The following is a 16420-nucleotide window of genomic DNA, read 5'->3' on the forward strand; positions in this document are numbered from 1 at the left end:
GCCCTGCCCCAGCTACACCCACAGGCCTGGGCTCTCCGTGCCCTGAGCAGCAGCAGGACAGCCCTCTGCGCCCAGCACTGCCCCTGTGCCCAGCTCCCCGGGCATCGGTGCCAGGCCCTGCCCCAGACGAGCCCTGCGGAGGCAGCGGGGGAGTCACGCACTAGCTCGGCTCTGGCTCTCTCTCCTTGCTCCCGGCTGCAGTGTGGGGCCAGCTGGACGGGGCAGCCGGAGCAGGGGAACAAGCCACGGGCCCAGCTTGGCTTCCCACCCACCCCTGCACATGGCAGCAGCGGCAATGCCGGCATTCTGCCCACCCTGCCTGGTGCCCAAGAAACCGCAGTGGCTGACAGCCCCCAGGCCCCACGAACCTGCTGCCACGTGCTGGGGGTCAGGCCTGCCCCAGAAAACCCCAGCCGGCGGGCTCCAGCCCCACGGCACAGACAATGCCCAGGTGCTACCTTTCCCTGTTTATTGAGTTATCTGCACCGGCCAACAGCCCCAGGGCCGAGGGGCCAGGCCGTGGCTGCGCGGACACCGTCCCAGAAGACCTCTGCCCATCCGCGGCGGGTCTCAGAAGCCCATGCGGGGCCGTTTGCGGCGGGGCTGTGACGCTGTGGAGCGCTGGCTCTGGGAGGAGGGGCCCCAGTGCTGGCTGCCCAGGCTGGAGGTCTGGCTCGCAGGCAGCTCGGCTGGCGGCTCGGGGCAGGGCTGGGTGCAGATGGCCAGGTAGTCGCGCAGGGTTTTCCTGCGCTCCTTGGGGATGCCCCGCGAGCTCAGGGTCTGGGACGAGAGCAGCTGGGAGGAGTCCTGTGTGTCCTGGCTGCCCCAGGCCTCCTGGGCGCTGCGCTGGGAGCTGCTGGCCAGCGGGGAGGCCGGCCAGAACTGCCCAGGGGTTGGGGGCGGGTCTCCCCGTCCCGCCCTCGGTGGGGAAAGGTCCTGGCGGCACACAGGGGCCGGGGGTTGCTGCTCCTCGCAGGCCTGGCCGGGGGGCTCGCTGGGGGGCTGGCTGCAGGCGGAGAAGTCACTGAGGTCGGACTGGTAGGTGATGGAGGAGGTGAAGCTGCCCGACAGGCTGCGGCGGCTCCGCGCTTGCTTCAGGCGCCGTCTCCGGTCCCTCAGCGCGTGCAGCTTGTGGGCCCTGGTCACGCCCAGCTTCTCCTCCCACCACTCGCCCCAGCCGCCCGCCCACGACGCCGTCAGCCGCTTGCTCAGGTCATCGGGCCAGGCCCCGGGCTCCACGGGGTGGGGCATGGCCGGGGGGGTGGGGGGCGGCCCCAGGGCCCAGGGCGCCAGGCAGCCCCGCTCCTGCATGGCGCGGCGCAGCAGCTGGCGGGCCTGGCGGTAGAGGCCGTCCCCGGCCGGCTGGCTCAGCTCTCTGTGGGTGAAGAGGCGCCGATGGCTGATAGTGCGGGGGGCCTGGGGCTGGCTCTGCTCCGGCAGCCGGCTCCAGTCCCTGATGAGAGCTTTCAGCCAGCGGCGGTAGCGGGCAGCGGCTGCCGGGCTGGGGGCGGTGGGGCCCACGCTGGGCCTGGCTTCCTCTGGGGCTGCTGCCTGCCCGGCCTCGGCGGTGCCCTCGGAGACAGTCCCTGGCAGGCTGACGCTCTCCTCGCTGCCCGAGCCCAGGGAGGCGCCCCACGCGGGCGAGGGCTGGCCGGCCGCAGCAGGAGCTGGCAGGGACGGGGGCGAGGCGGGGGCTGCCGATGACTCGCTCTCCGCCGGCGGCTCGTGCAGCAGGGTTTGGTAGAACAGGTCCCCGGCCTCGGAGAGCTGGAAAACCAGCAAGGGCTCCAGCGGCCCCTGCCCGGCGGGGGCGGCCGTCACGCCTGGGGGGAAACGGAGGTGAGGGGGCTGAGTGCAGCAGCTGGGGACAGAGCCCCCCAGGCCCCACACAGAGAGCTGGGGAGACCCCCACTGGGCCCCACACACATAACCCCACCCTAGAGAGCGGAGGGAGATCCCTGTCCCACCCCTCCCAGCTGTCCGGAGCCCCCCCGTCAGAGGCACAGGAAGGTCAGAGCAATGGCCCCTCCCTTCGGCTGCACCCCAGCGATGGGGGCCTGGGACTGCTGGGACATGGGGGGTTCCATGCCAGGCCACCCCCACCCTACCCCCAGCCACCTACCAGCTGCGGGCGCGGTCAGCCGCTGGTGCAGCAGGTCCTGCCAGGGTGTCACCTGCGGGGGGAGGTGCTGCAGGCCCTGGGAGATGGGATGGAGCCGCCGGGGGGGCCCTGCGAGCTGGCAGGCTGAATGGCTGCCACCTGGGCGAGAGGGGAGCGTGAAAAGCCGTGCGGGAGCTCTGCCCCCCCCCCAGATCCCCCTGCACAGCCCCCACAACAGCTTGGACCCCCCGCCCCCCCATAGCTCTGCCCTCACAGCCCCCCCACAGCTCGGACCCCCCAGCCCCCCTCGCACTGCCCCCCCCCAGCTCTGAACCCACAGACCCAGCCCAGCTCCCCCCCCCCCAGCTCGGACCCCCCAGCTCTGAACCCACAGACCCAGCTCCCCCCCCCGCTGCACTGCCCCATTCATGGCTGTTACTCAGCCCCTCCTTGACAGACCCCCATGTGGCTGGGGGAGGGGCAGCCCAGCTCTGGGGATCCCCATGTGGCTGGGGGAGGGGCAGCCCGGCTCTGGGGACCCCCATGCTGACATGAGCACACGCTCCAGAGAGCCCTCTACACCAGAGGGCCCCAAACTTTTCAGGGTCGCACCCTCCCCCCTGCTGGAGCCAGGAATGGGGCTGGGTTCCCGGGGTGGGGGGCTGCAGACAGGGGTAAGGGGGCCAAGGCTGGGGTTGCAGCTGGGGGTGGGGCTGGGTGGTGTTCCTTCCCTCCCCCGCGGGGGCTGGCCTGGGCTTGCTGGGCCCCCCTGAGCGTTCCTCTGCACCCCCTGGGGGGGCACGCCCCAGTTTGGTGACTCTGCCCTATACCATCCCCCAGCATGACCCCTCCCTGCAGGAAACAGCCCCCCCCAGCCAGGGACTGCAGCAAGAGCTGCTCCCAGCCCCCTCCTCACATCACATGTACGGCAGCAGCTGCCCCTGGGCCCAGCCCCCCCCCCATGTAGTGAAGCACCTGCCCCCCCGCCCCCATGCCCCCCGCCCCCGCTCACCCGAGTACTGCAGCAGCAGCAGCTCCTGCGTGCGGTGGGCGCCCAGCAGCACCTTGTGGCTCGTCTCCTGGGACCGGCCCGGGGTGAGATGGGCAAAGACGGGCGGGGCCTCCAACATGTGCTCCCAGCGCAGCACGGGCACCAGGGGGAAGCGCTCGTCCAGCACGTACACCGAGAACTGGGGCAGAGCACCGGGGGGAGGGGGTCAGTGAGAACGTCCCAGAGAGCCCCCGGGCTGCTCCCCTCCCCCGCCTGTAACCGGGGGGGGGGGGGGGGGGCAGGGCACCGGGGGGAGGGGGTCAGTGAGAACGTCCCAGAGAGCCCCCGGGCTGCTCCCCTCCCCTGCCTGTAACCGGGGGGGGGGGGGCAGGGCACCGGGGGGAGGGGGTCAGTGAGAACGTCCCAGAGAGCCCCCGGGCTGCTCCCCTCCCCCGCCTGTAACCGGGGGGCGGGGGCAGGGCACCGGGGGGAGGGGGTCAGTGAGAACGTCCCAGAGAGCCCCCGGGCTGCTCCCCTCCCCTGCCTGTAAACGGGGGGGGGGGGGGGGGGCAGGGCACCGGGGGGAGGGGGTCAGTGAGAACGTCCCAGAGAGCCCCCGGGCTGCTCCCCTCCCCCGCCACCAAGCTGCAGGTCAGGCCGGGCTCTGCAGGATGGGCCCGGCCGCCCCGCCTCCCCCCCAGCGCTGAGGGGCTGGAGCGTCGCCCGCCCAGCTGCCCGGGCACTCACCTGCGTGGCGACGAGGTGCTGGCAGGGGTGGGCCCTGCCCAGGTACATGGGTAGCATCACTCGCTCTCCTCTCTGGCACTCAGCTTCTCCTCCCACCTTGAACAGATCAAACTGGCGACTGGCGGGAGCCTGGAGCGGAAGAGACCAGGGCGCGTGAGCACCAAGGGAGGGAGGCCCCCTGCCCCCCCGTGAGCCCCAGTCCCCTCCCCCCACTCCCTGCACCCGGGCAGCCTCACCCGCACATCGAGGCACTGCAGGCCAGTGCGGTCGGCGCAGCACAGCACCCGCGGGTGGGCGGTGAACTCGCTCCAGCGCCATGGGGACGCCTCTCGGAAGAACGCCGTCTCGGGGTCCTGGCGCAGTCGCTGCAGCCTGGGGACACAGGAATTACCACTGGGCCGGCATGGGGGTTCGGGGCTGGGATGCACAGGACGCAGGGGTCACTGCCTGGGCCGGCGTGGGGGGAAGGGGAGGGGAGGACCCTGGTGTGATGGTGTGATATAGTCTCTCATTGAAAGAGGACAGGGCCAGAAAGCGTTAATTAACTCACAGACTGACCTGACCCATGGGTGAACTTAAAAGACTGGTTAGAAAGATCTGTAAATGAATAGAGCTTTGAAATGCAAGTCTGCATTGTTAGAGGTAGAAGGGGAGGTGTTTGCTCAGGACTTGTGATGTAAGCAAACAAGTCTTGTCTATGGCTATAGCTTTCATTCAAAGATCAAAGAAGGAGTATTAGTATTTATGATACTTGAGTGAAATAGTATTATTGTCTCTATGTCTCTTTGAAGGTTGTGGTAACCTGTATCTGAACTGTTTAATGGATAAATTACCCTGTGCTAATTGCCAGGATGTTTGGGAGAAGGAGAGTTAGACCTATTGATTTCTCAGGCAGAAAGGCTGCTGGAAATGTATAAGAACCCTGGGACACGATCCTTCTTCATCTCAGATCTGCTTTGGGTTTCAAGAGGGGGAAACCTTAAGCCACAAGGATTGAGATCCCCAGTCACTGACTGGAGCCACCCTGAATATGGACATTGGACTATAACCTATGAACTATTTCTAAAAGGACTTTTGGCAACTACAAGCTCATCTCTGCTATGTATCTGAACCTCAAGAATTGAATTCAAGTCTGTCTGTATATCGATCTTTTAACCAACACTCTCTATCTCTTTTCTTTTTTAATAAATGTTAGTTTAGTTAACAAGAATTGGCTATTAGCGTGTATTTTGGTTAAGATCTAAGTTATAATTGAACCTGGGTATGTGGCTGATCCTTTGGGATTGGAAGAACCTTTTCTTTTATATGATGAGATAAGATTTTCAGTAATCATCATCATATCTGACAGGTGTGTCTGGACGGAGGCCTGAGGCTGGGCACTTTAAGGGAACTGCGTTGTTTGGATTTCTGAGTAACCAGTGAGGTACTACAGAAGCTGTTTTGGGCTGGTTGGTAAATCTAAGTATTGGAATTTCCACCAGCGTTTGGGGTTTGTCTGCCCCGTTTTGTTTGCAGTTCACCCTAATTGAGTGACCTCAGCTGGCTCCCACGGGCAGCACCGTCACACCTGGTCAGAGCGATCAGCACCTCACGTGGGTGGGGGACAATGCAGGGCATGATGCGCCCTGCCTGGGACGGTCCCTGCCTGTTTGCGGGGGGAGAGGGATATGAAGCTCCCAGCACCAGGCTTCATAGTGGTTAGGAAGAGCCACAGCCACCCCCCACCCGGGAGCACCCACCCTCACCCATGCACGCTCCCAGGTGCCTGCGCTGCCCCCCCTTCCCAGGGCCCCAGCCCTTGGCCCCCCTTACCCAGTCTCGACGTTCCAGAGGTACACGGCCCCACTGAGGGTGCAGACGGACAGCTCCCCAGGGAGGTGGGGGCTGCGGGGAAGGGCAGAGCGTCAGCACAGGATGGACCCCCCCTCGGGCACAGGACGGACGGGCTAAGCAAACGCGGTTTAAAGGCCTCCACTGGCAAAGGGCTCATTGCTGTGTCAGACCAGACAAACTCACTCCACCTACCACGCTGCGCCCGTGGTGCGAGGGCCGGACCGGCAGCGCAGCACATCCGCGGTACCACGGCCGTGAGTTGTGCGCACTGGTGGTCCCTGAGCCCAGACTGGACAAGGGAGGGGCTGCAGGGGAAAGCCCCAGGAAGGGAGCTCCGGGCGGCGGGGGGACATGACCCCAGTGGAGGGGAACCGAGCACCAGCCTCGGGCGCGGAGTGGCTGACCTGGCGTGGCCGAGGAAGGCAGACGGGCCCCTTTCTTTCCCTGCACCGCAGAAGCAAACGGACAGCGCCTTCTGCATTCCCGGGGCCAGCTCCCGCCCAGGGCAGGGGGTGGCAAGGTGCCCCTCAGGCCGGGGCCCGCGGCTCCTCCAGCCGGGCCAGCCCAGGCACGTACCTGACGGTGAGGCAGGAGGCGGGCGCGTCGGTGCGAATGACCTGGAGCGGGACAGGGGCGGCGCCGGCCCGAAGCCGCCAGGCACCACAGTGATGATCCGAGCGAACGCCGACGAGGGCTGCACGTGGGGAGGAGACGCCGCGGTAAGCCCTGGGGGCAACGGCTGCCGACCGGGGCCAGGCCCACAGGGGACGGGTGCCCCAGGACAGGAGCAGGTGGGCCCAGTGCCTTGGCCGCCCCCAGCAGGAGGCTGTTCCCTGCCCCATGCACCTAGGGGCTCAGCCCTCCTCCAGAGAGCAGGCGGCCGCTCTCCAGGGCCACACGCAGCCGGTGGCAGAGCCAGGAGCTGAGCCTGGCACCTCCCCAGGGCCTCACTCACCTTCCCCGGCCACCTGCGCGGCGGCCACCTGGCGGATCCGGCCACTGAGCTCGAACTGCGCGGGGCGGCCGTGGGCGCGGGGCTGCAGGGCACCGGCCACCTGCTCCAGAGCCACCTCCTGGAAACCTGGAACCCTGTCAAGGGCCACGCACCGCCTGCAGGGGCCACGGCCGGCCCCATGCCAGAGGGTCAGCCCCAGCCCGGGGACAACAGCCAGCCCCCGGCCCGGCCCCCAGCCCAGCCAACCTCCCAGCCCAGCCCCTGGCCCGGGGACAACGCTCAGCCCCCGGCCCGGCCAACCTCCCAGCCCAGCCCCTGGCCCGGCAAACCTCCCAGCATGGGGACAACACTCAGTCCCCAGCCCAGCCCAGGGACAAGTCAGCCCCCCCAGTCTAGCGAGCCCCCCAGTCAAGCCCCCCGCCTCCCCAGAGGCCCCAGCAATGGAGCTGCGCCGTGCCCATCCCATCACCAGTGACAGATCAGCTGGGTCCTGGCATCAAACCCCCCATCCCCAGGGGTGCAACAGGGACTTGATGCCCCCAGCAATGAGCTCTGCCTCCCCCAGCCGCCCCCCAGGCTGGGGCCACACTCAGCAGCCCCCTGCACCAGCCCCGCCAGTCTGCAGAAGGATACAGAGGAGGTTCATGGCCTCCCCTCCTGGGTGGACCAGGCAGCCTCTGGGGGCAGGAGCCACGTCCTCAGTGGGGAGCCAGGCCAGCGCCCCCCCAGTCGGGGCGTCGTCGAACAGCAGCTTCGCCCACTGCAGCGCCAGCTCCTCGTGGACGCACTCGGCCAGCAGGCCCAGGGGCACCTCGAACAGCCAGTCCCGGGACAGGCAGGAGAACCAGCGCAGCCGCGGGCTGGGCCGGGCCTGGGGGCAGTGACTGCGGGGACAGCTGGGCATCAGGGACAGCTCAGCCCTGCCCCCAGCCAGCCCGGCAGCAGGGAGGGCGCTGCCCAGGACAGACGTGCAGGGAGGGGCCCCCAAACAGCTCCTCCCCAGTCCCCTGACTGCTGGGCCCAGCCCGCAGCCCCCCCGCCCAGACTGTGTAACAGACAAACCGTCCCCACTGGGGCTGGGCACCAGAGGCAGGGGAAGCCTAGGCCCTGGGAACAGCCCCCGGCCTCTCCCCAGCTACCCCCCGCAGGTCAGACTTTCTGTGGGGTCTCCCAGCCGCCCTGGGAGCAGCACTCAGACCTGCGCTGGCCGGGGGCGCTGGCACGCAGGGTCTGTGCTGTCCATGCCCGACACACGGTGCCTGGAGGCTGAGCCCTGCGCTGCGCCCGGCTCTGCACCCCTTGCCCACCGGCTGTGCGCATGGCACTCTGAGCGGAGGGGAGAGTGAAGTGCCTGGGGCTCCAGGGCCCCCGCTCAGGCCGGGCACCACTCACCGCCTGCCCTCCCTCCGGCCAAGCTCCTGCACCAGGGTCTTCACCGAGATGGCGTTTTCCCGCGCCTTGCTCTGCAGGGAGGGAGGGGACAGGCCGAGGTCAGGGCACATGTGCTGGGGGAGGGGTACCAGGGCACTGGTGGGGGGCACACGCGCTGAGGGAGGGATACCAGGGCACGGGGGGGGGGGGGGGCACACGCGCTGGGGGAAAAGGAATGAGAGCACGGGATGGGTGGAGGGCAAACAAGGTGAGGGAGGGGAACAAGGGTGCTGGGGCAGGCAGAGGGCACACGAGGTGGGGACAGGGAAGGCGGGCCTGCTGGGGTGGGCGGAGGGCACACATGCCAGCAGGAGCCCTGCCCGCCATGCTGCCCCACTGTCTCCTCGGCGCCCCCGGCTCATCTTTGAGTGAGAGCCCTGGGAGGAGTGGGGGGGCAGTGCCTTTGTTCTGCGTCCGCGCAGCACCCAGTGCGGTGGGGCCCCTGGGTGTGGGGGGGGGGGGAAAGGGGGCTATTCCCACAGCTGGGGTCAGGGGCTGGGAGTCGCGGTGGCTCCCCACGGAGCAGACACAGTGCAGCAGGTGCTGCCCAATCCCAGCTCTGGGTCAGGCACAGTGGGGAGCAGAGGAGTCGGGGGACGCTCACCCGCAGCCGCGCCTCTCCCAGGTAGAAGTTCTCCTGAAGAAGCCGCCCCATGGCGCCGAAGGCCTCCTCGGGGTGATCCAGGAAGAAGCGAGCCAGCTGCCGGGGAGAGAGGCAGGGTCAGTGCGACAGGCCTGGCCTGGCGGGACCACGTTCCGTGCCCGGCTCGGCCAGCTCCCCACGGGACCTTGGCCCCGTCCCTGGGCTCTGCCCCCGGCGCTGCAGCACGTGGGTACGGAGCTGGGCAGAGCACAGCTGACCCGACCCGGGGGCTGGGAGCTGGAGCCAGACAAGCTCAACCCGGCGATGGGGCGTCAGCATCGAATGGCGAGAGATTAACCACAGAGCAAATGGCCGGGGCCGGGGGATTCTCCATCTGCACATCCAGATGGGCTGGTCTCCTAGCAGCTCCCTCGTGCTCAGCCGGGGATTCCTGGGGGGCAGGGCTCAGACTAGCTGGCCCCAGTGACCCCTCAGCCTTGGCATCTACGACAGCCTTGCCCTGCCCTGCCGCACCAGCAGGGGTGCTACGGGAACGGCCGGGAGGCTTGGACACCGGAGTAGGACACTGTCAATGGGGACGGGGAACCTCCCAACCCAGCCCCACTAGGGACTTGCTGCACAGAGACGACAGGGCCCAGCATGCAACGGGGCCAGTCTGTGGAGCAGGGCATGCTGGGCCCACATGATACTTGTCTGAACTCTGCGCCTGCCAGGGGGCTGCTCCCCGTGGGCACGGAGGGGTAAAGCGGCTCCCAGGCAGCAGGGGCCGTCTGGGCGTCTCACTGGAGGGTCAGACAGGGAAGGGCCGGGACCGTCACACCTGAAACCAACCACCCAGAAGAGGGCGGTTTTCCCCAAAGCCCGGGCAGGAGAGCAAAGGGGGAAGGTGCCAGGGCCTGTGGAGAGACACACGGCTCTCACCCGGGACAGACGGACGGGGATCCTACAGCAGTTGGCGGGGTGGGGCCCTGACGGGGGCCAGACTGAGCTGTCTTCACCTTTGCCTCCCTGGGCTGCCCTACAGGCGTCCGGGGCCAGGCTCCAGACAAACCCTGCTCTGGCTGGAAGGGCTGGGAACCAGCTGGGGGCGTCGGTCCCTGCGGCGGAGACACGTCTCACCCGGACCCTGGCTCAGGGGGACTCATGGGCTGGAGCCCAGGGGTCAGTCTCGGGACCGCGTGGCCGACCCTGCAGGAAGAGTGGCCCCCGTGGGGGCCTGGCCCACAGAAGGGATCCTCCTAGAGCCTGGTTACAAGCTGGGGCTCAGCACAGGCCCTGCGGAGCCATCACCGACCGAGGCAGCTCCCTGGAGCGCCCGGCTGGGCAGAGCTGGGGGCTGGGCCCTGCCATGGATTCCTCGGGGTGCAGCCCGCTGGGCTGTGGTAGGGACGGGCCCGAGGAGCCAGCACGTCTCACTGAGATCGGCCAGCACCTCTCGCTCTGCCCCACGCCCCTGGGGAGCTCCCGGATGCCCTCTCTGTGGTGAGAGGTGCCTTGGATCACCCCCTGTGACGTTATTGATATAATCTGGGACCATATAGATCATTGTTGCAACCAAGGTCCTGTAGTGGCACCCAGATCTTGTATAAAGGGGGTCAAATGGGATGTCTAAGACAAGGTTATGGTTTATTGGTTATGATTAGGCTGTCTATATGTGTGTATCAATTTTGTAGTTGAAGTTATGAATATTGGCTCTATACTGTCTGTATGGCAAACTTATGCTATGCTGCTGGGTGACATCCCCGACAAACTGGTGCTAGCTCTGCCTAGCCTGCTTGATGGCCCATTAAGGACCATCAGCTATACAATGGACCCATTGAGAGAAGGCAGATACGCCTTGTAACTCAGCAAAGTATGCAGGGACTGGCCCATGTGACTCCAGACTCCATTTTGCTGTAATTTTCCACAGTGAGAACAAAGAGGTGTTCTTACACCTGGAAAAGACTATAAAAGGCTGATGCCTCATCTCCATCTTGTCTTCAATCCTGCTTCATACCTCTGGAGGGACTTTGCTACAAACTGAAGCTCTGAACAAAGGACTGAAGGACCCATCCCAGCGGGGGATGTATTCCAGAGACTTGATTTGAACCTGCAGTTTATTCTATCGCTGCTGCAAGCCTGAACCAAGAACTTTGCCATCACTGTATGTAATTGATTCCATTTAACCGATTCTAACTCTCATCTCTATCTTTTTCCTTTTATGAATAAACCTTTAGATTTTAGATTCTAAAGGATTGGCAACAGCGTGATTTGTGGGTAAGATCTGATTTTTATATTGACCTGGGTCTGGGGCTTGGTCCTTTGGGATCAGGAGAACCTTTTTCTTTTACTGGGGTCTCGGTTTTCATAACCATTTGTCCCCATAACGAGTGGCACTGGTGGTAATACTGGGAAACTGGAGTGTCTAAGGAGATTGCTTGTGAGACTTGCGGTTAGCCAGTGGGGTGAGACCGAAGTCCTCTTAGTCTGGCTGGTTTGGTTTGCCTTAGAGGTGGAAAAAACCCCAGCCTTGGGCTGTAACTGCCCTGTTTGAGCAATTTGTCCTGAGTTGGCACTCTCAGTTGGGTTCCGCCAGAACCACATCGTCACCCCCACCCCCGGGGCTGCTCCCCGCCTGAGCCCCACGCCCCTGGAGCCCACCCGTCAGGCAGGGCCTGTCAGGAGCTGCTGGGCAGGCCCGGGGACAGCAGGGAGACCCCCGTGCCACACCGCCGCCTGCGGGATTACCTGCCCTGTGAAGTCCAGCGCAGCCCCCCCAGTCTTGCCGGCCTGGTGCTTCCTTTGAATCTGCCCCACGTAGAGGATGTCGTGGGGTGTCAGCGTGGGGACACGGCAGCCTGCGTGAGAGAAGGGCAGGGCGTGGTGGTTACCGCAGCCCTGGGCAGTGGGGGGAGGGCCAGGCATACGCCCCCCATGGGGTGGGCTGGGGCACTGCTGGGAAGCCCCCTGCCCTCCCAGTGCTACCCCGCCCCCAGGGGCTTACAGGGAGGAAGAGATCAGGGGCCCCAGGGCAAACTCATGACACAGGCCCCGTCCCACCCCACACAGACACTAATTAACAAATGGGTCCCGTGGTGCCAGGCTTGGGGCCAGCCGGGCCCCTCCATGGTAGGGCCCCCAACCCCCCTCCACTCGGGGCCTGGCCGGGTGGGCTCTCACTAGCGTTGGGGGGCAGGAACGGCACCGCACACGCCTCGGCAGGGGCCCAGCTCTCGCCCTTCTTGCTGTGAAGCGGAATAAACCTCTCCTGGGGCTGAGGGGCACAATGCAGAGAGGTTAATACAGGCCCCCCCCGGCCCGCACGACGCACCCTGAGCTCCCGCCACACAGCCCGGCCAAGGCCACTTCACCCCGACCCACAGCTGGGATCCCCCCGCAGCTCTGCCGGTGCCCCTCACTCCCAACCCGCAGCCCCCCGCTCGCCCGGCCCTGCCCCCGGCCCGCTCTGCCGGTGCCCCTCACTCCCGACCCGCAGCCCCCACTCACCCAGCCCAGCCCCCCCCCAGCTCTGCCGGTGCCCCTCTCTCCCGACCCACAGCCCCCGCTCGCCCAGCCCTGCCCCCCCCCGCTCTGCTGGTGCCCCTCACTCCCGACCCGCAGCCCCCGCTCGCCCAGCCCAGCCCCCCCCCAGCTCTGCCGGTGCCCCTCTCTCCCGACCCGCAGCCCCCGCTCGCCCAGCCCTGCCCCCCCCCGCTCTGCCGGTGCCCCTCACTCCCGACCCGCAGCCCCCGCTCGCCCAGCCCAGCCCCCCCCCAGCTCTGCCGGTGCCCCTCACTCCCGACCCGCAGCCCCCGCTCACCCAGCCCTGCCTCCCCCCGCTCTGCCAGTGCCCCTCACTCCCGACCCACAGCCCCCGCTCGCCCAGCCCAGCCCCCCCCCAGCTCTGCCGGTGCCCCTCACTCCCGACCCACAGCCCCTGCCAGCCCAGCCCAGCCCCCCCCCCCCGCTCTGCCGGTGCCCCTCACTCCCGACCCGCAGCCCCTGCCAGCCCAGCCCTGCCCCCCCCCCGCTCTGCCGGTGCCCCTCACTCCCGACCCACAGCCCCCGCTCGCCCAGCCCAGCCCCCCCCCAGCTCTGCCGGTGCCCCTCACTCCCGACCCGCAGCCCCTGCCAGCCCAGCCCAGCCCAGCCCAGCCCTGCCCCCCCCCCCCGCTCTGCCGGTGCCCCTCACTCCCGACCCACAGCCCCCGCTCGCCCAGCCCAGCCCCCCCCCAGCTCTGCCGGTGCCCCTCACTCCCGACCCGCAGCCCCTGCCAGCCCAGCCCTGCCCCCCCCCCCCCGCTCTGCCGGTGCCCCTCACTCCCGACCCACAGCCCCCGCTCGCCCAGCCCAGCCCCCCCCCAGCTCTGCCGGTGCCCCTCACTCCCGACCCGCAGCCCCCCCCCCAGCCCGGCCCAGCCCTGCCCCCCCCCCCGCTCTGCCGGTGCCCCTCACTCCCGACCCACAGCCCCCGCTCGCCCAGCCCAGCCCCCCCCCAGCTCTGCCGGTGCCCCTCACTCCCGACCCGCAGCCCCTGCCAGCCCAGCCCTGCCCCCCCCCCCCCGCTCTGCCGGTGCCCCTCACTCCCGACCCGCAGCCCCCCCCCCAGCCCGGCCCCCCCCCCGCTCTGCCGGTGCCCCTCACTCCCGACCCGCAGCCCCCCCCAGCCCGGCCCCGGGCTGCTCCAGACGCAGCTCAGCCGGGCCGGGCCGGGCCGGGCTCCGGGGCTGCTGGGGGGGGGGGGGGCGGGGTCCCCTCCCGAGCCCCCCCCGGCCGCGGCGCACCTGGCTCGGGCCGGGCCCCTGCACGTGCCCGTAGCCCCCCCAGCCCGCGAGCGGGGCGGGGCCGGGGGGGTCGCGGGGGGGCCCGGCGCTGCAGAAGGCGGGGAACAGGGACCCCGGGAACTCCATGCGCCGGGCCGGGGGGGGGGACTCGGGGGGGGGGCGCAGAGCCCCGCCCCCCGGCTCCACCAATCAGCGCCCGGCGGGGACCATAGAGCGGTGGGGGCGGCTAGAGCGGCGCCGCCGGGGCCGGCAGGGACCAGCTATCGCGCCCCCTGGCGGCCGGAGGGGAGACCCGCCCCCTGCCCGGGGCACGAGCTGGGCGGGGCCTCGGGCGCAGGCCCCGCCCCCGAGGAGCCAGGCAGCCCCGCCCCCGGGGCACAGGCAGGGCGGGGGAGTCAGGGGGCCCCCGGGCGCGAGCCTGCCGTGGCTCTGCCGGGGAGCCCGCCCGGTGCCCCCCATCCCTGCCCCACCAGCAGGAGCAGCCTGGCCCCGGGTGACGAAGCCGGGGGGGTTCTTGTTGTTTTCCCTGGTTTTCAGACAGTGGGGTGCGACTCAGTTTCCCTGGGTGTTACTGGTTTAACGAGGTGATGGGAGAGGGAGTTGTTGTTACCGAGGGTCAGCGACCGGCCTGGAGGATGGACACCCCAGCGACTGGGGACCGGGACGCCCAGCTCAGGAGTCGCAGCCGGTTCTGGCCAGTGGGAGGACAATGGGCTGTGGGGAGAGGACCCCAGTGACCTGACCAGCCGGTTCCAGCCAGAGGGGCAGAGGACAGGAGAGGGGAGAGGAGGCCCAGGCCACCCTGTTTACCTGGGACAGAGACAAAGGACAGAGGCGGGACTTGGGGGCTGGTGATATCGGATGCCCAGCTGGAGGTGGGGGGGGGGTGTCTCTGGGCTGGGCTGGGAGAGCAGCCGGAGCTGGACAGACCTAGATGTGCTGGGCTGGGGGAGGCCAGGCCTTAGGCCTGGAGAGTTTCCTGTGCTGGGGTCAGACACTCAATAACCCCTCCTGTGTTATGCTGGCTGAGAGTCGCTCCGGGCTAGAGAACGGGGGGGGGGGGGAGCATTATTCCCTCGGGGTGGAAGCCCCGGGAGCCCAAAGCGACTGGACTCCCTGAGGGGGCCCACGGCAGAGACAGACGTGCTAAGGCTCAGAGAGGTGCGGCTCCAGGAGGCGGAGGCGCCTAACCCCCGAGAGCGAGCGGACCCCCGGGAAAAGGGTTGTCACACTGAAGGGGGTTCCCCCGAGGGACCATATGGAGCCAGGAGAGAGTACAAGTGCTGGAGGTCCATGACACCCTGCCACCTAACTGCCCCCGGCCGCCAGCCAGCCACTCCCCCAGGTATCCCCTGGCCGGCTGGCAGAGAGGGACTGGGAGCCGGCTCCCCCATCTCATGCCTCAGCCCAGGCGCCCCCTGTGCCAGGGACCCCTGCACCCCCTCGCCCCGCAGCCCCCAGCTGCCCCATGGGAGGAACCCTGGCCCTCAGCGGGACGGCCAGAGACACCTGCGTGAAGGTGGGGGTGTGACGGTGCTGCCTGTGGGAGCCAGCTGAGGTCATTCAATAAGGGTGAACTGCAAACAAAACGGGGCAGACAAACCCCAAACGGTGGTGGAAATTCCAATACTTAGATTTACCAACCAGCACAAAACAGCCTCTGTATTACCTCAGTGGTTACTCAGAAGTCCAAACCACGCAGTTCCCTTAAAGTGCCCAGCCTCAGGCCTCCGTCCAGACACACGTCAGATGTGATGATGATTACTGAACATCTTACTTCATCATATAAAAGGTTCTTCCAATCCCAAAGGATCAGCCACATACCCAGGTCCAATTATAACTTAGATCTTACCCAAAATACATGCTATAGCCGATTCTTATTAACTAAACTAAAATTTATTTAAAAAGAAAAGAGAGAGAGTGTTGGTTAAAAGATCAATATACAGACAGACTTGAATTTAAATCTTGAGGTTTAGATACATAGCAGAGGTGAGCTTGTAGTTGCCAAAAGTCCTTTTAGAAATAGTCCATAGGTTATAGTCCAATGTCTAGAGCCATATTCAGGGTGGCTCTAGTCAGTGACTGGGGATCTCAATCCTTATGGCTTAAGGTTTCCCCCTCTTGAAACCCAAAGCGGATCTGAGATGAAGAAGGATCGTGTCCCAAGGTTCTTATACATTTCCAGCAGCCTTTTGGCCTGAGAAAACAATAGGTCTAACTCTCCTTCTCCCAAACATCCTGGCAATTAGCACAGGGTAATTTATCCATTAAACAGTTCAGATACAGGTTACCACAACCTTCAAAGAGACATAGAGACAATAACACTATTTCACTCAAGTGTCTTCCTAAATGTTAATATTCCTTTTTTGATCTTTGAATTAAAACTATAGCAATAGACAAGACTTGTTTGCTGACATCACAAGCCCTGAGCAAACATCTCCCCTTCTACCTCTAACAATGCAGACTTGCATTTCAAAGCTCTATTCATTTACAGATCTTCCTAACCAGTCCTTAAGGTTCACCCAGGGGTCAGGTCAGTCTGAGTTAATTAACTCTTTCTGGCCCTGTCACCTTCCAATGAAATATTATATTACACTCAGAACGTCACAGGGGGGCAGACCCCTTGGTCCCTGGCCCAGCAGATCCTGCGCTCGGTGGCCTGTCAGTGGTACAGCTCGGGCTGCCCCCTCCCACTCCCTGTGGGGCCCTCGGCTCCAGCATTGGCAGGGTTGCCAGGAGTCCGTTTTTTGACTGGAATGCCCAGTGGAAAAGGGACCCTGGCAGCTCCGGTTGGTACCGCTGACCAGGCCAGTAAAAGTCCGGTCTGCAGCGCCGCAGGGACCCGGGGCTCAGGCTGGCTCCCTGCCTGCCCTAGCTCCACGCCGGTCCCCGAAGCGGCTGCCAGGTCCTTGCGGCCCCTAGGCACATGGGAGGCCAGGGAGGCTCCATGTCCTGCCCCCGTCCCTAGTGCCAGCTCCACAGCTGCCATTGGCTT

The 16420-nt window shown here is 66.2% G+C and overlaps 1 protein-coding gene across 1 annotated transcript; it reads right to left on the reverse strand.

The window, feature by feature from the left end:
• Nucleotides 1-452: 452 nt before the first annotated feature.
• On the reverse strand, nt 453-13551 carry TAF1C (TATA-box binding protein associated factor, RNA polymerase I subunit C). Its single transcript, XM_065406799.1, has 14 exons — nt 13426-13551; nt 11822-11915; nt 11390-11499; nt 8663-8758; nt 8020-8090; nt 7261-7511; nt 6628-6753; nt 6249-6366; nt 5652-5723; nt 4076-4211; nt 3840-3968; nt 3114-3291; nt 2123-2260; nt 453-1823 (listed from the first exon to the last, which is right to left on the reverse strand). Exons 1-14 carry the CDS (start codon nt 13549-13551, stop codon nt 571-573), a joined length of 2898 nt encoding a protein of 965 aa, XP_065262871.1. The 3' UTR covers nt 453-570.
• Between the last annotated feature and the right edge of the window lie 2869 nt (nt 13552-16420).

This window comes from Emys orbicularis, chromosome 6, assembly GCF_028017835.1.
Source record: "Emys orbicularis isolate rEmyOrb1 chromosome 6, rEmyOrb1.hap1, whole genome shotgun sequence".
NCBI lineage: Eukaryota > Metazoa > Chordata > Testudines > Emydidae > Emys > Emys orbicularis.

What these genes read in the sequence shown, in the direction of transcription:
- TAF1C (XM_065406799.1), bottom strand. Translation starts at nt 13,551, where the DNA reads ATGGAGTTCCCGGGGTCCCTGTTCCCCGCCTTCTGCAGCGCCGGGCCC. An exon ending in AGGGGCCCGGCCCGAGCCAG is followed by an intron (nt 11,916 to 13,425) that starts GTGCGCCGCGGC and finishes TGTGCCCCTCAG; the next exon opens with CCCCAGGAGAGGTTTATTCC. An exon ending in GCCTCCTGCCTCACCGTCAG is followed by an intron (nt 5,724 to 6,248) that starts GTACGTGCCTGG and finishes CCTTCCCCGCAG; the next exon opens with CCCCCACCTCCCTGGGGAGC.